Here is a 26,359-nt window from a genome sequence, read left to right on the forward strand (position 1 = left end):
GGTGTAGGTTTTCCTCTCTGTAGTTGGATAGTTTAGATCACCTAGGAAAATGGTATTGGGTTTATAGTTCCTGTGGATAGGCATAGTGGCTTACTTTTGTCATACAGGGAGTTCTACAGCTAGCTAAGTTATATGGTATAGGACCTTTCTGATGGTTATTTGGACACAAAGAAGCCCTAGTGCATCATGCTGTTTTACCAGCTTTGATGTGAGTCTCTAGTGGATGTAGATTGACACACTTCCACCTTTTTCCCTACCTGCTCAGTAGCTGGTCTAAATGTGGGGAAGGTGTTATAGCCCTGCACAGCTGGAGTGCTCTCTTCTATTTTAAACCATGTCTCATCACTAAATAGACTTTGGTGTCCTCCAGGGTAAGAAGGGTTTGTAGGGAGTGGAGTTTCTTCCTTAAGCTCCTAGCATTGATCAGTAACACATCCATATTTTTCTTTGCTTGTTTTGTTATGCCATTAGGTTTATCATGTTGGCATTGCTAAAAAAGGCACTGTGGGGGTGGACAATGTTTTTGCTGATAACTGAAACCATAGGGGGGACAGACATAGGTGAAACAGAGTGGTCTGTTGGTTATATTCTCCCATGATGTTGACAAATATTGGACCCCTTTTGAATGACTCCCATAAACAAAGCCAATTATTGAAGTCAAGTATTTTTTGCTCATATCACAGCATCATGATTGGAGGGGGTAGAATGCTGTTCAGTGCTACGCTCATACCTGCCTTGGACTCATAATCTGAGAACTCCATCATGTCTCTTTTCATATAGAAAAAGAAAACAAGAGCAAGTGGCGCCAAACACAAACCAAAACCAAAAACTAAGCGTCACAGTCCACAAGCGCAAATGAATTATCATTTAATAAATCGTTGGTTTTGGTTCATTTAATAAATCGTTGGTTTTGGTCATTTAATAAATCATTGGTTTTGGTATCCTAAGGACTGGACTCTCTTCATATAGTCCAGGGAGGTACACCTCAAGTCATTGACAATGGCATGAACTATGACAGAGTCATACTGGTACTTGTTGCTGAAGGACTTGTGTGCATACATGATCTGATGGGTCCTGGCACCAGACAAACAAATAACCATCTCTCTTTCCTAGCTCAGCCTGGTAACAGGCACATCTCTGCTTCTTAGATGGAGTCACCTATAACAAGAATTTTTGGTTAGGTCAATGCCTGCCTTACAGGCTGAGCATCTGTGGCTTTGGGACTCGTTGTGCTATGTGAGAAAGTAAGCTTAATATACTGAGTTTTCTTAGTACATGTGTTATGTTTTGGAGATCTTTGCAGTTTAGGCAAGTTAATTAGAACCTCAGCATATGATGGATTATGTGTACTGTGATGACATTGGTGAGATGTGATGTGTGGGGTACTCATGTTGATTTTGGTATCTGAGTTTACTCTGTGTGATATTTTTGCCTCCAAGGATATTCTGTCTGTATATCTGTCATACACTGTTATGCTGTTTAAGTAATAGATGCTTGTCAGACAGCATGAAACAATTTTTACACTGTCTCAAGATGCCCATTTCAATCAGGCTGGCTACAGAATTTCTAGAGAAGTGCTGGTCCATGGTACCAACAGGAATGACTCTGGGGCAGGGTTAATTATAACTGCTTGGAGTTCAGTTTTAGAGTCATGTTGGGCGGACTTGCTATTGAGTATTTAAATTTCAAGACAAAACAACTAGCCTGGAAACCTTCCTCTGCCACCAAAAATAACCAATAAACTAATGTAGTAAAAAAAAAATTAAATCTGACCTTACTGGCCTAGAAATGTCCCAATGCAAAGACAAGTCCTGATCTAGCCTGACATACAATCAGTACATATGAATGAAACTAGGGTTATACCACTTACAGCAAATATGTATTGCAACTATGTACTGGAATCACCAATATAACCTTAAAGACCTTGGCTAAAGCAGATTCAGACTTAAATGAATTTAAAATTAGATCAAGAAATGTAAACACTTGTCTGTCTTTCTCTGTGTAGTAGAACTATTACAATACCAATGTACAATGTGTTTACAGGTTTCCCCCTACATCTCCTTCTGTAACATGAGCTTCTATTCCTAGCCTAAATGCTTAGCTACGCTTTGTTTTCCATGAGTTAAGAACTTAGGAATTCCCACAACAGCTTCTTGAGATCGTGCCACTATAGTCAGGAAATTCTTCTATCTGGCCTGGTTAATTTTAAGGGAATATCCTCAAGGTCCTTAGACATTATCCTACCATTGAACACTTCACTTATGAGATCTATCATCAAATAAAATGCCCTCTTTGGTATGTACAAATTCAAGCATATTGCTCAACTGGAAAAGCCCCAGTGATTTTTTGCCCCAAAAATTAAAGGTCTTGTATCCTTCAATTTTCTCAGTATATTATCATAACTCGCTTTACACTCAGTGGCCTACTGGCTTCTCAGAGGTGACCTGTATCTCACTTTTTGAGCCATGAAAGACCCAATCTTTTCTGACCTCCTATTTCTTCACAAAACCAGTGGCTTTACAAAATCCCATACTAGGGACCTAAATTTATATTACCAAATAAACAAGACTGATATGAGGGATAGGTTCCTAAGTCAGAGTGTTTTACCCTATGGAATAAGTTACCACTACAGGTCAAGTAAAGAACATGCATTACTAAGGTGGTGCAGGAGGGCAAACCCCCCCACCCATTTTAGTGGTGCATGCTAACTCTAACCCTACACCTTAACCTTAACAAAATTCTTTCTGTAAGACTACCATTGTACATGCTGTATATACATATGGATGTATGTCCATGCATCATAAAATTAATACATAAAATGGCAAGTGAATGAGTATTAATGCTGAAACACCAACTGATCCAAAAAAAAAAAAAAAAAAAGAGAGAGACCATTTTTTGCAAGGGTGCAAGTCCCTACACCAAACCTGAGATAGCAATACAGTAGAAGCAAATTTTCTAATCCCCAATGTTCTGAAATATTGCACAGAAAAATTGCTGATACATGCAGTCGGGTATTTTCCATTAGCTTTACTAGCTTTTGTGTGTCTATAATGTGTGTGTGTGTGTGTGTGTGTGTGTGTGTGTGTGTGTGTGTGTGTGTGTGTGTGTGTGTGTGTGTGTGTGTGTGTGTGTGTGTGCGTACATGCATGCGTACATGTTGGTATAATGAAAAACTTTGACCCCCAACTTCATCCTCATTCAGAGGTATATGTACTATCTTGCTTTTGAGAAGAAAGCCTAAGGTTCATGAAAGTAGCCTCACATTTATTTCAGTATGATCTGTAAGTTTGGTACGACTAATTATTTTGAATTGAATGGGATATAGCATGTATGCTGTCTTAACAAAATCAAGTTGCATGAAAGCAGAATGGCACATTGCTTTCAAGTTCATTTCCATTTTATTATGATATGCAGACATTATTTTGCAGCCTACGGTGAGCAAATATGAAATATTATGCACATAAAAACAGACGAATATTTCATCTTTAAATATTTATAAAATGATGCAGAACTAATTATCCATGCGAACAATGTTAACCCCAGCAAAAATAATTAAATAAATGCAAGAATATATTTTATCATTCATGTCACATTAAAAATTATTTTCATACCACTTCATAATTAAACATTTTATGATCATTTGCAGCAATAAAAAAAAAAAAATCTGATGTGTCTTCTTTACTGCACAGTTCCAAGCTCTGACTCATAAAATTTCCTGCCAAGGTCTACTAGACAGTGCACAGGAAATCAACAAGTGAGGTGTTATTTATTGGAATGAGACTGTAAATGCAAGCAGAAGAGCATTAGACATCCATAGTATGCATGCAGACTTTAACAAGGTCTTACCTAAATATTTTATCCAGAAATCATCCTGTAAAAGAAACAATAGCCATTGGTTAAGAAAAGTAATTTACAATGTGCAGTATAATTACTAATCAGACAGACATGCAAGATTACATTTGTTTAGAATGCTGAGTCTAACAAAGATTTAAATATTGATACTGCATTGTACTTTAAATGATACCCAAATTATTTTCTTTGAAAATGGAGTACATTTACTCAGCTTGCTGAGTGTGTAAAAATATGTTTGTATGAGTAGAGTCTGATTTATAGTATTGATATTCATAGCTCTCAACCTCTTAGAGCAAAAAATCTGGACAAAGCCATAAATAAAAGTTAGACAAAGGCCCAGAAAATAGGGACTGTTTTTAAATATTGCCCTTATGAACTTAGAAGGTTGATAGAATGACAGGTTTTGCATTAGTGTGAATTTTCTGAAGGATATGAAGTCTGAAACTCAAATATCGGTCATTATTTTCTAACTTCAGTCTTTGCTTGAAAAACAGAATTTTATGAAAAATGGACCAACAAATATGAGGCCAAAATCTGTACATTCTGTGAAAATTTGTACAGTTGAGAGGTATGGATCATGTAATAATGCACTGAAGGCTGAAAACTATGTTCATGCATGGATGTTGTATTGCATTTATTTGATACTATAAAGAAACCTTTATTGCTCCTGGTTTGACCTTTTAAAGCATTTGGCACTTTACTTTCTTTCCATCCATCGCTTACTCTCAGCTTTTCTCAGACTGTCTTACGCCCAGAATACACATATTTTACTAGCTAAACTGTCTACACAATCTCTGAAATGAAACACAGGGCATTCATACCTGTCAACCTCTTAGAGCAAGAAATCTGGACAATGCCATACATGATCGGGGGACAAAGACCCCAAAATAGAGACAACAGATACAATAACAGGTTTTGCATTAGTGTGGATTTTCTGAATGGTCTGTCATTATTTTCTGACTTCAACCCTCACTGATTTGCTTATGATTTGCCAGAAAACCATACTTTTATGGGAAACAGACCAAAAATATGAGGCAAAAATCTAGACATTGTGCAAAAATCTGTACAGTTGACAGGTATGAGTAAATCAGCAAATACAAAATGAATCCGATTGGAAAACATGTTTTCCGTACTTCTCCTCTATCTTTAAATATACTAACTTCAAGGCCACACGAGTTTAGACTTAGAGTAAAAATAAATGCTTGTTTTTACAAAACTCTACCTTTTCCCTTTACTCAAAGTTATCCTGATCTCAGACTTAACATATAGATAAAACTGCATAAATGTAAACATTCCACCATAACTTACTAAAATGTCTTTACTTTGACAGTACTCGACAAACACATTGTCTTCACTAACTATAGCGCATGACAGGGAATCTCATTGACAACATTCTGAACTTCCGTTTTCCCATTTTACACTTTTCCTAGTCCCATCTCCATGAGAGCACCACATGCTAAGTTCAACTTCCTAATAATGAATTTGCTGGTCACTGCTTTTTATTAAAAATTACTACTAGTCCATTTTCCAAGTGTGTCCAAGCAGCAATTTCTTCATTTTAGGAGATTCCTTCTTTCTTTCTTTCTTTGTGCTACCATGGAGCTGGTATATATAAGTTTTTTTCAATGGCTTGAAGCCTGACAAGTCCTTGACAAGTTAAACATCAGTGATTCATAGGGGAAGACATATCACTGCATTAGAACTGATGATACATGCTTCACCTAAATGAGACTCAGTGAATTATTACAGAAAGACATGCCATCTTGAATGCCACCCTGGACTTTTCTGGGTTATCTACTTCAATAGCCCATTCCATTGGTCCATGGCCCTCTCAGTTAATAAATACATTGGCAGAGCTGGAGAGTTTTTCGTCCCCACTACTTGCTGCCTATGCCCTCTCCCCTTCCTGCTTACCTTGTTCAAAGTAAACTGTTTCCATCACCCCACCAAGAACTATGTTACCCATTTCATATCATATCCCCCTGCTTCTGTTGGTTTCTAGTCCGAAGAACTTTAGATCCCCTATTCTCTTGTAAGGCACTCTTCCACTCTGTCTCAGATAAACTGGGACCTTTCCTCCAGATTTTTCCATCATCCCGGGAAAAATTCCTTCATATCTTTCTTCCTTGGCCTCCTGAACTGGACAGAATACTCAAGGTGTGGCCTGAATAAGCTTAGACAAATGTGAGCTGTACTTCTCTATTTTTATACCCTATCCTAGAGAATATGCCTAGGCATTCTATTTATGATGGCACACCCTGTGTTTTGACTCCTGGTTGTTTAGTCAAGATGTCATCAGTTTTCCCAGATGTATTTAGTATCTTATTGGCATAATATCCACTCCTCTTAGCTGATAATTTATATAAGGTTTATAGTAGCCAAGGCCCCTTACTTTACATTTGTTTGCACTGAGACAAACACTATGAGAACTACAAGACACAGGAATAACCCCTGAATTACTCCAACAATCACTTGCTTTATTCCACACATCAACATCATCACAACAGCCTTCGGTTCTGTGTTCTACCCCCCCACATGTGCAGCATCTCAGTTCCTCGACCCTGGTTCTGCACTCTGTAGTTTTCCTAACAGCTGCACATGTAGGACAGAACTGGAATAAAAGGTCTTGCTAAAGTCTAGGTAGGCCATATTTCCTGTAACTCTGTTCTTGAGCTCTTCAGTAACCAAGTCATTAAGATGGATTAGCTTTCAGTAATAAGTATTGTTGTCCATTAGCCCATTTTAGTTGTCTTCTTGGAGAATGTTGTACTTTAGGAAGGCAATCAACCTTTCACTCAGGAATCTTTCTAGGGCTTCCCATGATATTTTTGTTAAGCTTACAGGCCTGAAGCTTTTCATATTCTCCTTCCCTCGACAAGGTCTTCTCTTGTAATCTCCAGGTTTCCTAGAAACTTCTGATGTCCTTCCTTAGATCACTGTTGCAGTACTCTAGTACTTGTGGATTATCCTGCAGGGGTAACCTGATATCTGGCTGGGGTACCAAAGCCAAAAAAACCTTCCTGATGCACCACACATCTGGTGTATAATCTCAGCATGTGGCCATAGGAGGTACATAAGTGGTATGACAGTAGGATCCCCAGACTGTCTTGTCACCAGTCTGAATGCAAAAGCTTCACTAACATCAGTCTGTATACCTCATCATGTGCTTCTAACTCTGCCCAGACTTGGTCAGATAAGTGCTCCATTGGGGAACCTAGTTTTTATTAATTCTTATTGCTAAGCTTTTTTCAAGTCAGCTTGGAGAGAGAAGTGTGACAGTGGAAGATAGATTCCTTACAAAGAACTTCACTCTCAGTGTTTGTTTTGCTTATGTGGTAAAAACAATTACAGTAAGTATAAAATTTGCCACTAATTTTTTCCTTAAACATTTGTTATTAGGTTAGCATCACTTAATACCTACCTGGAGACCCAACATCTCAAGAGCCACATGCATTCCGAAATAATAATATCCTTTGCCTTGGATGTCCCACTCACACTCAAAAAGAAGTTCAAAAAACTAAAACCAGATATTTCTGCTGCTCATTCCACCTTAGATGTGTGTGCTGATATATAGCAATAATACATGGTGCATCCCAACTTTGTGGAGATGCCTGCTACCATGCACCAACCAGAGGCCAGTATGGCATCTCTTGCTAGTATGTCCAATGAGAATGAATCTCTGACTGCTTTGGGATAGAAAGGGGAACCCAGGGTGATTATTTTGGAGGGACCACTGTGCAGATCCTAGTGTTAGAGGAGGTATCTGGCCCAGTTTTCAAGGTCTGTCAAGGTTCTATATAACCTCACTTTGCATGAGTGGATATCCTGGTAAAAAGCAAGTAAAAAAAACTAAACATGTTTCTCCTCAGAGGATGTCCCGTGAGAAGAAATGACTTAACATCTCATAAGGCTTATATAAAGACATCCTTTGAAGACTCCTTCCTTCCTGTCTTCCCATTCTACTGCCCCTCTCCCTTTGAAAAGGTAACATGACTCTTCCTCAGAAGAGGAAGAATCAGATTCACATGAGTGCTTTCTGGCCTATTCCTCCCAGATACACTGTCCTGAACAACTAGCTGCAAATAATAAGTATATATTATTGCCTGATTCCCTATGGGAAGGAATTTATTTTAGGAGAAACTAATCCCAGAATGATGCAACATTTTGAGTGGGACACTAAAAAGGTCTCAGATGTACAAAAAAGTACTACCAATTATTGGAAATTGGTGCCTGTAAATCTTCTGTGTTGCACCCTGTCCTTGGAGCCTTGTTTGGGTGCCTTTGGATCCACTTTCTTTAATCCAGATTCATAGCCTCCAGTACCTAAAAAAACATACAGGTTCTACAAAGCAACAAAGGAGATGAAATTCCTGTACAAAAATACATTAGCAGACCCTGCTGTCTTCTCTTTGTCTGATAAACCCATCAAACTTCTTCCTGCATCCAGTAGAGACAACAGGGCTATGGACAGGTATGGCAAAAAAAAAATCTATGCCTCTCACATCTTGGCTTTTACAGCCCTTAACTACAAACACAAATGACCAAATATTTACTATCCATTCTGGGAAAGCTAAATAAGTGTCTGACAAAACCTGAAGATTCTGAACATACTTCTCAGGCTATTTCTTTACTTAGCAATTCTGCAGTTATCTAGGTACTCCATTAAATGGAGCTGTGATGTTACACAGGTTTCCTCTATGGTTGTGGCCTAGCTTAATCTTCAGTCCCAACCACAAGATGTCAAGCCCAAGCTCCTGAACTCCCATCTCCATAAGGTCCTAATATTTGGCCCTGCTGCTGCTCCTGAAGTTTTCACATCCCTGAAGAAAAATGGTAAAATCATGCAGGGCTTTAAGCATATTTTTCTTAGTTCAGTCCCTAGGTACCAAAAGATCTATCCCACTAAACCCACTATCTTTTTTCATCCTGAACAAAAAGCCCCTTAAATGGGGAAAGAAACTTGCAAAGAAAATATTTCAACAAAACCTCAGTGGAATTCTAAATCTGGAAAAACATCCTTTCCAGAACATTCCGGTTCAAACTGCCTATCTTCTACCTTCTCCCTCTCATCTTGGTCCACACATGCATCTCTCCCTAAGACTCCATCTATTCCTCCCAGCCTGGGTACACATAACCTCAGATGACTGGGTCTTGTCCATCATATAAAATGGTTACACAATGCCTTGAAAGGAATGTCCATCCCTTACAGTTATCTCCCCCTGTCGTGCAAATCAATCCTACCCATTGCTGCAGGAACTGCTCTCTCAGGAGACTATAGAACCAGTTCCTCCTCAGCCCCAGGGAAAGGTTTTTACTCTAGATTATAACTGGTCCCCACAAAAGAGGGAAGAGGCAGACACATACTAGATTTATCCTATCTCAATGTCTTTTTGAAAGTTGTGTTCTTCAATATACTATCTCTCTGGATCCTAGTTTCTCTCATCCTTCTCCAGCCATGAATCTGAAGGATGCATACCTGTACATCCCTATACATCTGACCTGCATGAAATTTCTCAGTTTTTCCATCTCTTCATCACACTTTCAATTTTTATCTTTACCTTTTAGCATATCTGCTGCTCTCATATTCTTCACTAAGTCCCTAGGTCTGGCTCCTTCTTTCTGCAGAACACAGAGGATACAGATTTTCCCTTACCTGGATGATCTTCTTATTCAGGCCTTATCCAAGGCAACCCTGAAAATAAATCTCAGTTTCATGCTGTGTCTTCTGGAAAGACTAGGATTCATTTGTAGTTTAAGGAAGTCTTTCCCAACCCTGTCCTAGGGCATAGTATTCCTAGGTTGCAGGTTCAAAACCCACTCAATGACAGCCTTCTTCCCCCAGGAAAAACATCTCTTTCTCCACTTACTTCCAGTATTTGGTCTGTCTATCTATGACCTCAACAAGAGAGATTATAAAAGCCCCAGGGTGCATGGCAGGAACAATTCCAATGGTGTCTTATGCAAGATTGTACATGAGGAAGATCCAGTGATAAATGAAGTCCCATTAGTCTCAACATTGTCACCTTCTGGACTTCCAAATCCTTCTCTTGTCCTTTCTAAAGCAGGGCCTCCAAGGTGAATATTTCAGGTGAAACTCAATAGAGTACTTCCTTTCCTAGCACCCACACTCACCTAGGACCTACACAGAGACTCATCCAACCAAGCCTGGGGTGCGTGGATAGGCACCACACTCAAAGAACACATAGATATGAAGAGATGAACGCCATCATCCAAGCCTTGCATGTGTTCACAGATCTATAGAGCGAAGGACATGTGACAGTGTTTACAGATAAACCTCAGTCATGTGATACATCAGCAAGTGGGGTGCTACCACTTATTGCAATGCTGTGCAGGCTAGCTCTGAGGGCATGGGATGGGACATAGCCATAGAAAGCCGTCTACAGTTTCCTGGCAGATAACCTTAGCACATCCAGACAAGACTCCCATGAATGGATGGTGCAGTAAGAGGTCTTTCTAGACATAGTCCACAAATGGGATACACCTCAGATACAGCTTTTGCCTCCAACAAGGACAAACATCTCAGATGGTTCTGCTCCAGGACACCCTGTTTCCAGTCCTGGACAAAGGATGCGAGGCCCCTGGGAGTAGAAGTTCCTTATGCATTGATCCATAAGGTTCTCCTAAAGATCCAGAGGGACAAACAAAAATCTTGCGGGTGACTCCATTTTGGATCAAGCAGAAATTGTTCCCCTTTCTTCATCATCTAGCCAGGAGCAATCACTTCAAGTTACCCTACAGAACGGACTTATTCACACAGAACAATGGCTGTCTGATTCAGCCCTATCTTCAGGCTGTCAGCTTGCCTCGTTGGGTGATAGGATTTTAATTCCTTTCAGATACCAGTTCTCAAAGGATGTGCTGTACTTGAAAATCTAACACATCTAAGTGGAAATGATTTTCCATATGGTGTCACAAAAAAGAAAGAGGATTCCTTTTGTGGGTATAGCTTATTTTGTCATGCATGTATGAGCTGTTTAAAAGTAGTCTAGTCTACAACTCCATCAAAGCCAACTTATCTGCTGTCTATGCTTGCCTGCCCTTAAATCCACAAGTGCTGTCTAGAATTGAGGTTAAATAGTTCTTAAAAAGAAATCCTTCATCTTAGCCTTCCCAGGAAGGCCATTCATCCTCCCAGGGATTTGAATTTTGTTTTATAGAAACTCACTTTTTGATCCAACAACTTCATCTTCACTAAAATTCTCAATAGGGTTTTTCATAGTCACTAAAATTCTGTTCATGGAAAACAGTTCTACTGGTCACTCTCACCGGTGCTGGAAGTGTTTCAGAGTTGAAAGCTCTTATGGCTACCCCTTCTTTCCTTCTCTTCCATAAAGATACGGTCACCTTTAAGGGATAACCCCTTCATTATGCTGAAGGTGGTAAATGAGTTGTCTCCAAACCAGTCCATTAATTTACCTACCCTTTTCCTAATTCTCAAAACAGAGGCATGAGGAGGATAAACTGGGAAGCTGTATTTCCAAACAGATGACCTCCATTTGGATTTCTAAGTCCATCTCCTTTTGTTATACCTTCCAGGGTAAAAACCTGCCAGCCACTGTCAAGGCTCAATGTACAAGAGCAGTCTCCTCTTCTGGTGCCTTCTTTAAAAACACTGATTCTGCTGGAGACCTCTGTGCAGACTTTCAAGAAGCTTTACCAATGATTTTTACAGATATAACATCCTTTGTTAGATCCGTTCTCTTAGAACAGGTAGACAGCACCCTTTTACCTAATCCTACTCCCCATACCTCTCAACTGTACAGATTTTCACAGAATGTCCAGATTTTTGCCTTGTGACTTTGGTCTGTTTCTCATAAAATTGTGGTTTTTCCTGGCAAATCTTTGGAAAATAATTGAAGGCTGAAGTCAGAAAATAATGACAGGCATTTTAGTTTCAGACTCCATACACCTCAGAAAACTCATGCTAATGCAAAGCAAAATCTGTTATTCTATCTACTTTCTAAGTTTATAAGAGAAATATTTTAAAAGTGTCCCTATTTTTGGCCCTTTGTCTCCCCATTATTCATGGCTTTGTCCAGATTTCTTGCTCTAAAACGTTGAGAGGTATGCTACTCCCCTTGAAAATTGTTAGCATTGGGAATCATCAACAAATATTGGAATACTGCAACAGTGATCTAAGGAAGGACATTGTACACTTGTATAAGAACTTATCATAACAGTAGATGTCCTAATGATCATTGTTGCAGTATTACTTCCTTCCCTCCATCTTTCCCTCATCTTTGCAGTGTTTTGTGGACCTAAGTGGGCAGTCTCATCCCCACCCCCTTATTTGAATAAGTTTCTTTTTTATGATCTTTTCTCAGGTCTTTCTACAGGGTTCTCCATGGTCGCACATGTTTTGGAGCTATATGAAATCATTGCTCTGTGGTTACTTGAACTAATTTCTCATTTCTTTGCATTGTTTATATAACCAGCCTCATTCTTAACTGCTTGATGTGGCATTTCTGCAAATGGAAAGATTTGTACTAAATAATGTCTGCTTACTCATGGGAGAAAGTATCAATGTGATAAGTCAGTGTGTTTTTAAACGTATATGTCTTACAAGATAAGATAAGGAAAGAATTTAATACATTTTATTTATTTTTGAGCATGTATAATAATATAAATGTACGTATCTGATAGTAGAAAAGTACTGTGTTGTTGCATTAATGGAACATGCTGTTTCTACAACAGGGACTTGTATTTAAAACAGGCTTTTAGGGGTTATCTTAATTTCACTATTTTAAAATTTGTAGATTTTTTATTTATTGATTTTATTTTACATTTGTTAATCGGGGGTGTCTGACTGAGCCGAAAAAGCCCTTTTTCAGCAGAGGCCCTGGGAGAAAAGCTCCACACAGAAAAATTACAGATACATTTAGATATTTAGACATGATCGGTATACACATAAATTACAATAGACATGTTTTTACAGTGGTATGCAGCACATCAACAGTTACAGTGGAGAGAACAAACAAGAAAATATTAATTTAAAAATAAAGGTAATTAATAGATTTGTGGTGTACAGATGAAATTTGGAACATAGGTAGAATACATACATAGTACACAGGTACAGTACATACATTGTACATTAGCCAGTGTTTGTGAGTAAGAGTGAAAACTATTATCGAGTACTCTAGATTTAGTATGTGTACCTTATACACTTTCACTAGCCTGGGGAGCAGTCATGGCACTGCCAACTTTGCTTGAGATGTTGCCTAATGAGGTTTTTAAAGGAGGCTTTAGACAATGTGTTTTGCATGCTAGTGGTGAGAGAGTTCCATTTTTTAACCACTGAACTACTATATAGTGTGTCTCCAAAGCTATTGTAGCTGTTGGTGACTTCTAGTAGTAGTTTGCTTGATAATCTAACAGGCCTTTTGGCTGAATAATGTTGTACTAGGTTTTTGAGGGCAGGACACTTATTGGGGAGGTAATAGAATGACAGAGGCAGAGCTGATTTAGGTTAGGAAGTTGGGCAGTTCAATCCAGTGGAGCTGTCTCAAAGCAGTACAGTGATGATTTCTATATGAGCAACTTGCAGCAAAGCGAGCAATTCTGTTATAGCAGGCTTCCATTTTGCTTAATTCAGTTTTGTTGATATTAGTCATAATGGGAGATGCATAAAGTAGGGTGGATAGAAGTTGGGAGTGAGCAATGGCTGATCTTGTGTTGTTGGTAAGAAACAGCTTGATACGGTAGAGTGATCCCTGTTTGTCATGTACTTTTTTAATAGTTAAGTTGAGATGACTATCAGATTTTGGGTGGGAGTCTATGGTTATTCCCAATAGCTTAGCCTGTGCCACTGGAGCAATTGGAGTAGCATTTGTGGTGTAGATAGTGAATTGACTGTTAGTGTTTTTGTTAAAACTGGTTATAATCATAAGCTGGATTTTCTTTAGGCTGAGGATAAGTTGGGCTTTGGTAAAGGTAATTTTCAATGTCAGAGAATGCTAGCTGAGTTGTTTGCAGGAAGGTGGGAATATTTTGTGCAGCACAGATTAAGGTAGTATCATCTGCATACTGAATGATAGATGGATGCTGTGTGGAGCTATAGAGGTCATTTGGGAAGATTGTGAATAGTAGTGGTCCTAAAATAGAACCCTGTGGGACTCCTATAGTTATGGGCAGCTGAGGAGAGAGAGAATTTTCCCATTTCACAGCTTGGTACCTGTCAGTTAAGTAGCTTTGGAACCAGGTAAGAGTGGAATTTGATAGGTGATATTGGTTTAGTTTGTTTAGCACGATTTAGAGTGAGACTGCGTCAGATTCTTTGGACATATCCAAAAAAAGAATTGACACCTGCAGGCCTTCATTTTTGTGATGGTTTACTGTGTCTGTGAAGCAGAGGAGGGCTGTAGTGGTACTATGGGCAGGTCTGAAACCATGTTGAATAGGTGACATGATGTTGCTGTCTAAGAGATATTTTAGCACCTGGGTATGGATGCATTTTTCCAGGATTTTGGCCAGAGGGAAGAGTATAGCAATGGGTCTGTAGTCATTAAGTTCAGTGGAGGGCCTGCCTTTATGTATGGGTGTAACATAAGATATTTTCCAGAGTTTGGGCACATAGTTTTCAACAATTGATCTGTTTATGAGAGTGGAGATTGGGATAGGAATAACATCTGCTGTGAGTTTCAAGAAATAGCTGGGGAGTAGATAGGCTGCTGTTGATGAGGTTTTTAGTTTGGAAAGCATGCTTTTGACTGAAGTGGTGGAAACTGTTTTGAGGGTAAAGCTTGTATTAGTGTTATTTGTGTTAGGGGGGGTAGTGAGGTTAGAACTGTCCTGTGATACTAAGGATAGAACTGAGTTCACAAAGTGGGAGTTGAATTGTGTTTTGATGGGAACTTTAGTGTCAGGGTGGTTGGTTTGGGGATAGCCTTTTAGATGGGTTTTACTAGCTGGTTTACATTTCTCCAAAATTTGGGGGGGGGGGGGGTTGTGTTGGCATTTAGTTTGTAATGTCATGTAGTAGAATTTTTTTGTCCAGCCTAATGCATTTTTTTGCACAGTTGCGCAGTTCTTGGTACTAAGTTAGGCTTTGTGCTTCTTTGTTTTTTTGATAGTAAAGCCAGGCACTGTCTCTGGATTTGAGGATTTGTTTGGTTTCTTTAATGAGCCAGGGGTTTGTAGAGGTTCTAACCTTGATTTTGTGCAATGGAGCAACAGTGTCTAGGTGTTGTAGAAATGTTTTATTGAAATATGCTACAGCCTGGTTAAGTGGGAGGGTTTTTAGGGGGCTCCAGTCACAGTTACAGAGTAAAGTATTGATGACCTCAGGAGAGAATTTTTTTGTGTTTCTAGTGGATTTATAGTTAGTGGTTTTACATATGCTTGGTCTACTACGTATACAATATATTATGTTGTAGTCACTTAAGGTGTATGGGAGACTGCTTATGTAGGGGTACAATGTGAGATTGTTAGTTAGGACCCAGTCAAGGATGGATTCCCTTTTAGAATTTTTTTATCACATCTAGTTGGAATTTGGACTAGCTGCTGGTAGCCATGGAGATTTATTAGATTACTTGGTGGTTCTGATATACAGGTGAACCAATCTAGGTTGAAATCCCCCAGAATAAGGGTTTCTTGTGAGTATGTGGAAGAACACCAGGATAAGAAGTCTTCAATGCTAGCAAGTGTATTACCAGGTGGAAGGAATATAGATCACAATTGTGATGATGACCTTTTTAGGGTGAAGTTGAAGTTGTGAGATAGTTATGTCCCAATTTTTGGGGGAGGGGTAGGAGTTTGGTATTTGATGTAAAGTTAAGTTGGACTTATAGAGTAAGGCAGTTCCACCCCCTTTATGAAGTGGTCTGTCTTGTCTAATTATATTGTAGCCGGTAGGGAGAACATCTGAGTTAGTTATGTTTTTATTTAGCCAGGTTTCTGTTAAAGCAACTATGTGTGGGGAGTAGTGTGCTATTGTAGCCTGGAGTTCAGGTTTTTTTTTTTAAACTTCTAATATTAATATTCAGCATTAAAAGATGGTTGGTTTTGCTGCTGTTGTTGATTTGCCCAGGGATGAAGATAGTTGGGTATTATGTTCTGACAATTGTGTTGGAGCAGTTTGTGTTGGGGAGGATGGATTTGGGCCTGGGTTGGGGTGGATTTACCCACTTATGGTGAGCCTGGTGTGAAAATGGTGATACAGATGTTGGAGTTTGATGATGAGTGTGATAAAGTATTGTGTTTTTTGGAGTAGGAATGAGAGCATATGTGTTTAGATCTGAATTGGCCTGTTATATAGTTCTTGAACAATTGTGGGCAGATACTATTATAATGTGAGGTGTCTGTATATGAGAGTGCATAATATAGTGTTGTGCTGCTAGGTTTAGGGATATTGCTAGAGTGATAACTTGTGGAGTTATAAAGAATTATGAGAAGACAGACTAGACTTTGTTGTGTGATTGTCATGGTTATAAAGTTTAAGTTTGTTCTAGGTGGAGGTGTGGATAGGAATTATAGGGTTGCACTATATGTGGATGTGTAAGTAGTGTGGAGTGATGTAATAATGCCTAGTGAGAATGAGAGTGGTTGGAAGTATTGTGTCGTTTAGCAAATGGGTGTGGTGTAATGTGATCTGACTTGAGGAGCTGTGATTGGTGGAGGTGATGTGAGGTTGAGCTGTCGGTGTGGTTGCAATTACTATAAATGTAGAGGTAGTGGGGGTGGTAGGTAATTGGGGGCAGGGCAGGGGAGCAGAGAGAGCCTGTGTGTTAGCAAGAGCTAACGAAGCGAGGCAGAGCCCACCAAGACAAGAGTAATGGGCAGCACTAAGTAAGTGCTACTTTACAAATCTGAACACTTTAACAAATTCCTGAGGTCTAATGGTTTACCAGCAAGCAGAATTAAATTGCCAAAGAGCACTTGTATGATGAGTGATAAAAGGGTGTCATTGGTTTATTTTAATCACAAGACTAAGAGAATGGTTATTTTAAATGGAATTAGTAATGTATGTTTTTATCTGACGAAATTCTGAACACTGACAGGACAAAAAGTGCTTTATATTACATAATAAAGGTGTGGAGAGAGCTGTTTCCTTCATTGTCGTCATTTTTGTGTCGATTTACAAGGCTGGTAGAGCCTCAGATTTAATACAATTTGGACCTAAAGAATATTTTATCCTACTGATTATGTAGAAGACTCTGGCTCAGTGCATGTGTAGACAGCCATAAGAAACATTTTTAGTGGAAAAAGACAAGTCTAAAAATACATGCGTCCTAGCCATCTACACTGTACATGCCTAAGGTATGATGAGGACACGTGTGGCTGCTGTTCATTATTACTGCCATTACTATGTGCCCTTTTGTATATACTATCCCTTCTTAATTGGGGTATGCAGGAAAAATGATCTCACTACAAGCTTATCTCAGTAATGACAAAAAGAGTCATTTGGGACAGAAACTCTAATGTGTGGACTTCTTTTAATTTATTAAAACCACTTTTAGCATCAGAATGTACATCCAGTAGGCCTTGCATGGTATCCCAAAGGTGTTCCACAGGATCATCCAGCACAATGCTCTGGAGTATAGTGACCAGGGTTATGGTGAATTTCACTGCAGAGTAATAATTGGGGAGAGTTTATATGCCAACCCCAATTTTTATCCATACATTTTGCTAGCTTTACGTTTTAAAGCTCTACTGTTATGTGCTTTTAGGGATATTATAATCAGGTTAGCCTGTTGTTAGCAGGTTGTAGAAACAGTTGAAAAAAGTAGTGTTCAGACAGAAGAGCTGGGTTAACTTTGAAGGGGACAAGGAAATTCAAGGAGGTTCCATGTCAGATGGAAGTACTAAATGAGTTCTTTGTCTTTATATTCTTAAAAGATGTGGAGACTGGAATACCTGTAGCAGAAGACATTGTAGAAAGAGTTGGAAAGAAATAGGGTGAAAATAACCCATGAATATGCAGAGAAGGATCTAGAGAGTTTTTAGGTTAATAAAACACAGGGACCATATGCCTTCATGGTGCTAAAAGAGAGAGATTTACTTTAGAGACCATTAGCTATACTGCCTACTTTCCTCTATGGCAGAATTGTACTGCAGTACTTCTGGGAACTGACAGCTGTTCCTTTGCACAGTGAACGGGGCTAGGAAGGAAAAGAGCACTCCTGAACTTGTCAGTCTGTCTGTCTTCTGTCTTGGGCACAGTTATGCAGGAAATGCTGCTGCTTATCAGACTGCTGGAGTGTCTTGCACATGGGCAGCAACATTATTTTATACTGCAGTGGACTTGTCAGTCCATCTTTGATTCTGATATATAACCTCTGATATCAACAAATGTGACATAACTGGACATCAGCAAGGGCCTTATCATTGTACCTCACATGAATTTTGTGAAACTTGAGTAATGGCTGGAGTCAAAAGCTAAAATAAGGAGAGGGAGATGTCTCATTTATCAGAAACAAAGGATATCAATTGTGGAAAATATCTGCAAAAAAAACTGGTGTGATGGACCATGGCAGTAGGACCTGCTCTGTGTGTTTCATTTATAGCATATTTACACATTGGGTTAGACAGGAATGTTATCCTAAGGGATGATGGAAATATTCTTATGCATTCCTCAAGGATAGCAGGAGCCAATGTCTAGCAAGTCTGAGAACAGCTGATGGGGGTTACTGATAGGAGGAAGTTGAACTTTAAAAGAAGGCAAGGACAAGGTGTAAACTTTGCTATGGGAATCCAGTAAGAGCATATCATATGGGGGATACGTGGAAAAAATATGGGCACTTTAATCCCTCCTAGACTGACAGATGCACTACATTGTGAAAGGACAAAGGCAAAGCCCAACACAGTGCAGGAAGAGAAAGCTAAAGATATAGCAAAGAAGATGTAGTCACCCTACAGCTGTGTGGGTCTTTGGTCAGGCTACATTTGTACCATTGTGTGTAGTTCTAACAGCTGTATCAAGAAAGAAAGATGTACCTATCACTATGTGTTGTGCAGACTACCAACATGGCAATTAAAATGGGCATGAAATAGGGGGGAAAGGTCAAGGGATAAATGAGAACCAAGCTACGTATTCCAGCACATTTTCACAGGAAAAGTCAGTTGCAGATGAATAGTAGGACTGGTAAAAGTTACATGTGAATGATTGTAAGGGAATAACTTAAAAAATGTTACTTCAAGGAGAACAGAGTATGGATGTGAAGTATCACATCATAGATATTCTTGGAGTATAATTCAACAAAAGGATTAAAGATCATATGGAGGATATGGGAAAGGGAATTGGGCAGTGAAAGGCTATAGGCTTTTATATAAGGTCTGTCTGACACCATCACAGTGAACTTGGTAAGCTACTAGTCCTTTTTCCCTGGAATCTTGAGAATTTTTTATGTCCCTACATATCAAACGTTATACAAAAATGAAAATACAGACATAGAATTGTACACGATGGCTGGGTAAATGAAGCTGTGCAAAGATCTTTGTATAGATGTTTCTACACATATTAGTATCTCTCTCCCTCTCTCTCTCTCTATATATATATATATATATATATATATATATATATATATATATATATATATATATATAACTATAGTGGACTTTGACTGTTTGAATGCTTTAGCAAAGATTTATGAATCATTGTGAATTCATTTGCCAGTGCACATAAACAATTTCATTTTTTTCACTGAAAATTAACATCAAGAAAGGAAATTCTATAGATTTGGGTGCATTAATAAATGGAGTTTTGCAAAATATTTTCATTCAAGCCATTTTTTTTCCTTGAAATTTTTTTTTTGGTTGGCTCCTACATGCACGCACTCTGGATATTTTGTGCTTCTGCTTATAACTTATTTGGTATATATGCCTCAGATAAAGTGATCAAGCTTTTTGATAAGCTAAGCATTTTGTATCCTGGCCAGGATTTGCACATATTTCATACAGATGAGCCCAAGTAAGGGTGAAGCATTCCTATAGCTATTGGAATCTATGCCGTGGGCCTGAGTGTTTTTGTTTGCTTGCAAACTCAACAATTAACATGCTGAAACTATTTTATTTTTTACAGAAAATGTATGTATCTATCATGATGCCTTTTGTAAAAAAATTGTATATAAATGTATCTTTGTGTTTGAAGTCACTTTATATTTTTGTCACTTTTAATCTTTTGTTAGATGTAAGTTCCTTCAGTTAAATACCAATTAACACATTTTTAAAACAGAGCACATGGAAGCATTGTATACTTATGATATGACTCTTTAAGGTTTGGGTTGTAATCAGTTTATCCATTTATCATTGTGTTAAACTGCTCTGTCTGTACAGTGATTCATAGATTAATGACAAAATAATCCACTCTCACTCATCTGTGGAATATTTCCTGATTGTATAAACATGGCTATTTTCAGACTGCAGAAGAGTACATGGAAATGATGTTTTGATATAGTATTTCTGCAGTTTTGTTTGAGGGAACTGTTGCTTTATCAGAATTTGTCAATTTACAAGATGTTAATGATGTTGGCTCTTTATTTGAGATGTAAAGAAGATCAAAAGCAGACAGTAAAAACTTAAAATCACAATAAAGTTTTCTTAAAGCTGCAGTGATGCTGTTTGGACGTTCTCCTGATTTTAACATATACTGTTCAGAAATACATTAAAAGTTGTAAGAAGATGTGCAGAGTAGTATTGGTTATCACTGTATGGATTGCAAAAGGTATAATTATTGAAAAAACATTTTTTTTGAAACAGCCTGCTAAATTAAAATGTATATGTATAGGTAATATTCATTTTAGGGCTTGTATATTTATTTATTTGCATTTGCTAAATGTTTAAGTGAGCTGTTCCAAAAACCCTTTTCAAGCATGAGCCACACCATAAGGCACTGACATTACATATGAAATTTAACACACACAGGATTATGACTGCAGCTACAGTCATAACCAACTTATATGTCTGAGATAGCGAATCTCAAGAGGTGAATCTTAGCATCCGTGTCGAGGATATATACTAGATGGTTATGACTGAAAGGCCCAGTCATAATCCTGTATGCTTTATTTCCTCCATATCTTATCAGTTACAGAAAAAAGTGAGAGAAATTGAAAGTATATGAGTGAACAATTATTTAATATCTTTAGTGTTTTATTTATTTTAAAAGCCAATAAAGCACTTAGTGAGTACAGTCAAACAAATTGCAGCATACATTTGAACTTTTTTAATTAAAAAATCTGGACAAATCCAAAAATAATGTGAGGGGGGAATAAATGATCAAAATTAGAGAGAGTTTTTAAATGTTGCTCTCAAGTTCAATAGGACAATGCATGTTGCACCATCATGCATTTTCTGAGCAATAAACATATATAATGCTAATATTTGCCATTATTTATTGGTTGCAGTCCTCAGCGATTTAAAAAAAATCAAAACTTTTATTAGGAACAGGGCAAAAATATGAGGCAAAATTAGGGATATTATGCATAATCTGAGACAGCTGAGAGGCACAGCAGACAGAAATGAAGTGGACTTCTAGCAGAAGGTAAAACCACTTTAAAAGCTGTTAGACACTTTGTACTCTATACTTTACAGTTTCTGTTTGTAAGTATAGCTGCCTGAAGTCATAATTGCTTTTAAAAGCTATCATACCTTCATGTATTAGTTCTTTGCCAACCATAACTTTCTGTTGTTAGTTGTTAGCTCAAGTCCAGCTCTTAACAGCACTTATGGTGTCCTTAATATGCTTTTGTTAAGCACATTTAAAAGATAATTATGTGTGACAGAAATCATGCTTAAAAGCGGTTTACTATCAAAATGTCACGGGACAAAATAGTTCCTATTCAGAACACCGAAACATGCTTGCGAAAAGAAAACATTCAACAAAGCACAATGTTGACTCAGCTGAACGAATTCAGCAGATTCAACATTATTGTCGAATACATCACGTGATGTCTGTGTATTAGTGCAGGAAAACTAAACTCCTACATCTCACACCCCCTGCTAACTATATATTCCAACTCTGAGATCGCACTATAGTGAGGAAAGGGATGAATTTCCCAAACTGCACTGTACTGCGATCTCTGTACAGTACTTCGAGTTCATATCAGCGAATGCACTGTGCATTCATGATACGAACTTTCGAACATGGAGATGTTCAGCAACATGGAAACTCGAACAACCATGTTTCGAGTTTATCATCTGCAGAGCATCTTCACAATTTTAATAGTAAACCCTTAAAAACTACACTGATCAGCAGAGTATACAAAAATAGACTAAATTTATGTATTCCTGCCATAGTTGTTACATTCTCATTAATATTTAATACTCTGCCCCATATATGTTTTTAAATAACCAGTGTATTGTATATGTAAAACATTGCTCCATCTTTTAAAATGGCATGGCATTATTCACTGCTAAGCTGACTTAATCTCATGTACTAACACCTGTCTCACTGTCTGTATGTTTCTCTGTTAATTTTTTGTTCTATGCATAGTCCTTTCAGCAAGGGGCCAACCTGTATATTTGCTCCCGCCCCCTGCCAGTAATTAATCCTTTGCAGGGCAGTCAGTAACTGATCAATCGCTGTATCAGTGTATAGAAGAAAGGGAGATATAAATCAAATCATGTTTAATTCAGCAGCTGTTACAGAGGAGGTATACCAGATGAAAAAATATTTCTGTAACATGAGCTGAATGATTTTCTTGAGTTCTAAATGTGCTCTGACAAATGCCAAAATACTGATTTTATGTCAGCCAGTAGATGGATGTCAAATTAATCTTTATCAGAATGTTTCAGGGGCTGGTTTATGTTCAATTGTAAAATTTCTGAATTTCCTTTTCCAAGTTAGCTATGATTACCTCATTCTTAATATTTTTATTCATTTAGAAATCTGCATACTAATTCATTTAAATAGGTCATAAAATTTAATATGGAATCCCTTTTACTGCATATCTCATCATTCTAAATAAAATGTTTTTTTTACCTAAGGCTTCTTCTTTCTAATGTGTTTTTTTTCTTTTGTTTATGTTGCTGAGTTGCATCTGACTCCCCCACTAGCTTCCCTAGAGTTTAATAGAAAATGAAAGAATGGAAGCAGATTGCCAGGCTTTTCTTCTGTATCACACACACACACACACACACACACACACACACACACACACACACACACACACACACACACACACACACACACACACCTATGAACAATAAGAGTTGCCAGTCCACCTACTGTTTATCTTGGGGATATATGAAGATATCACAGTACCCATAGAAATCCCATGCAAATGCATGAAGGACATGCAGAATCCATGCACAAGGCATCTGACATGAGAACTAAACCAGTGGACCTCTTGTTGTAAAGCAGCAATGTTACTCGCTGTACCACTATGCTAGCCCCTCAGTATGTGTGCCATTCAATATGCCTTCTTTTTCTTTTCCCAAAGGACATAAAATATCTTTCAAATAAGTTCTGCTAATACTATAAAAGCTACCTTTGGACAGATTATATGAACAGCTGAAAAGGCCCCCCACTAAGCTCACCAAAAACCATCCTCACTACAACTGCTAATTGTTCAGCTCTTTGAGCTATTCTGCAAATGGCCATGATTAGTGGCAGCTATAGTCTGTCCCTTTCCAAATGTATCGCTACAGACCACATTCTGCCTGAGAGAGAGATGGTTAGCACATTACTAAACATTCAGCAGTCCATTTAACTGTATAAGCTCAGCATACTTCATGACTGCAGCTGGCCATCTTTATTGTTTACTAGAAAAGTTAAATGGATCACAGAAGAACCATTTTGCACCCAAAAATCAATCTCTCAACATCAACGCTCTACTTTCACTGAACTCGTTTATTACTGTGGATTAAAGTAACCTTGTAGTTCAACATGAAATAGGGAAAACTGTATACATACATTCAAGACACAGAGATAGATACTCTGATACTTAGGTGACATCTATGTGATGTTAAAAAAATCATTTTAACTGTAATAAATGTGTTGAAAAACTACATTTTTAGCCTCCAAAGAAAGGTTATGAGAGTTTGTGTCACTTTATGAAAATATAAGTACCAAATGAAAAACAAAATAAGTCATCCTTCCCAATCGGCCCAGGTTTCTGCTTGCTGAATAAATGTGTGATCATTAACCTGAAGCATGTTTTCTGCTCTTGTCTACTTGAATTCCTTTACATCTATCTTACGAATGCTTGAACTGTAGCTCATCCCTGTGAAAAAGTAATTAACTCTATATCTTAAAAATCTGAAATACACTAGGTCCTCCCCAGATACATTTTTTCAGAATATATTCTTAATCTTACCGTTTTTGTATCATCTTCAAAATATTCCCTGACTTCCTCTTTGGTACAAATCTCCCGATAGCACTCATTCTGTAGATCACTCCAGAGAAATCGGCGTTCTCGGTGTAAAATAGAATCGGCAGACTTCTTCTGTAGAAACACTAAAAATGTTGAAAATGAGAAGTTACTTTTTTAGTGTTGCTTTTAGCAGTTGATCAAATGTATTTACTTGTGAGGTATTAAGGTATTGCGTGCAACAACTTTCTTAATGGATTTACTATCTAAATTAAAGCATAGTAATGTAGTTTGATTTTTGGGTGTCGGTGTCTGTCAAAGAAATCCAAAGGAAATGCTGCAAAAACCAAAACCACCAAAGAAACCAAACCAAAGTCTGTCAAAGAAACATTAGACTGCATTCTGAGATACGTTTGGTGATAGCTGTCAGTAAAATATACAGCAAAACATTTAAAGTAAACTTTCTGTGGAGAATTTTTTAAACTGTTTAGCTTTCTTTTCATTTAAACTTTGGAGCAAACTGTGACAGTATTAGAAACGGAGGAGAAATCAAAGCAGAAGAAGGAGAAAAGGACAGTAAATATATTCCAGGAGCTATGCTTTCAAAAGTAGAATTTAGATTAGGTTACAGCTCACTCTGCAGTACTTCGGGTACCCTGTAATAAGGCCAGCCAAGGGGAGGACTTCCTACAAACCAGATCTGTGGGAGTTGATCTGTAATACAAGGCTAACTTAAAAGCTGTGTTAAGAAAGTGAAATGGGGATCCTATGTAAGGGTCAGGGCTAAGAAATGAATGGAGATTATAACAAATGGGCTACAAACTGCTGTAATACTAAGAAAATGCAGTAACTTCTGTACAGTGTCACAAAATAAAAATATTAATTAGTGATGTTTCCATATAACATGCTAACTGGATTGTGCACGTGACTCTTCTTATAGGAAACAATACCTGACTGAGGATACTGAGAACAAGGTGAGCATAAAATTCAGACTCAACTAAGCTAGCATAGAAGCAGGGAGACAGACCTTTGCTTGGAATTTGATATAAGCTGCATTAATCTGCAAACATTTAAAAAAATTATTTTTAGGAATCTGTAGTCCTCCTTCTGCTGTACAGTTCTTATAAAAAGCCATACTCCAAAACTACTAATACCACTCAGATGTCCACTACAGTGAGGTTTAGGGTTTCAGCAGAGAGCAAAACAATAAAAAATACAACATAACGGTTTCAGTTCCAGTTTGGCTAGCAGCAAAGTCAAAATGAAAAAATATATATATCTGTAGCCTACATACAGTATGACTGCACCATTTCTGAATTAATATTTTGAGAGAATCTTTAAAAGCTGTGGACTTACTTTCAGAAACTCAAGCCATCACTAAACATTAGTGTTAATAAAACTTACGTTTTTCTGTTGAAGCGCAACTTAGGATAAGCACTAGTGACACACAGCACTTCAAGATAATGCTCATATTTTCAGATATCTTTGCGCTGAAATGTACCTTGCACTGCCAAAACCAACCTAATCTATAGAGAGTGTGTAGCAACAGTTTTATACAGAATTGAGAAGTGGGTGAAGTGGGCCAATGTTTGCTTTGCATAATAATGGCATTTGGCTTAATGCATGTCAAATTAGTCATCAGAGATGAAAAGTGAAGTACCTGTGATTACCTAAGTTTGTTCCCTGTGGGTAAGATAAGACCTCTGCCACTTCTTACCATGGTAGCTGCTTCAATTCTCTCCTTTGCAGCAGCAAACTTGGCAACATTAATATCACCACATGATTTCTACACTATGATAATATTATTAATTTTATCCATTGTGTTAACTTGCTGCCTGCCATGACATAACAATAGTCATGCTGAACAGGAAGTCTGATGAAAGCTGTGAGGTGGTTGATTTTTCATTATTGTGAGAAAACATATTATATTTGATGTTAAATATAATAGTAATTAACATTCTCCTTGTGCATTACTGAGATTGATTGCATTCTGAATGAAGAAGTAAGTTAAATAGTTGCTATGCAGTTATATCTCAGCAGTTAATATGTATTATAAATTCTGTTTAACCTCACATAAAACATACAGAATACTCTATGCCATCCTCTTGACATCACATAATACTTACAAAATACTGTACGTCATCCCCCTCTTGACATTTATTTCACATTGCTTTAACAAATCAAAGAAATACACCTTACAGACTATGAACTGACTTCTGTTTTATATATATATATATATATAT

The 26,359-nt window shown here is 37.8% G+C and overlaps 1 protein-coding gene across 2 annotated transcripts in view; it reads right to left on the reverse strand.

The window, feature by feature from the left end:
- Positions 1-25,636, reverse strand: part of LOC122806581 (vitamin K-dependent protein Z-like) — a 142,341-nt gene extending 116,705 nt beyond the window's left edge. For both annotated transcript variants that reach the window (XM_044077124.1, XM_044077122.1), the window contains exons 1-3: positions 25,521-25,636; positions 24,123-24,262; positions 3,847-3,871 (exon numbers count right to left, since the gene is read on the reverse strand). In XM_044077124.1, coding sequence (XP_043933059.1) covers positions 3,847-3,871; positions 24,123-24,262; positions 25,521-25,587 — 232 coding nt within the window. In that variant the 5' untranslated portion in view covers positions 25,588-25,636. The remainder of the gene's footprint in view (positions 1-3,846; positions 3,872-24,122; positions 24,263-25,520) is intronic.
- Positions 25,637-26,359: the final 723 nt, after the last annotated feature.

This window comes from Protopterus annectens, chromosome 7.part0, assembly GCF_019279795.1.
Source record: "Protopterus annectens isolate FY-2018-M chromosome 7.part0, PAN1.0, whole genome shotgun sequence".
Lineage (NCBI taxonomy): Eukaryota > Metazoa > Chordata > Ceratodontiformes > Protopteridae > Protopterus > Protopterus annectens.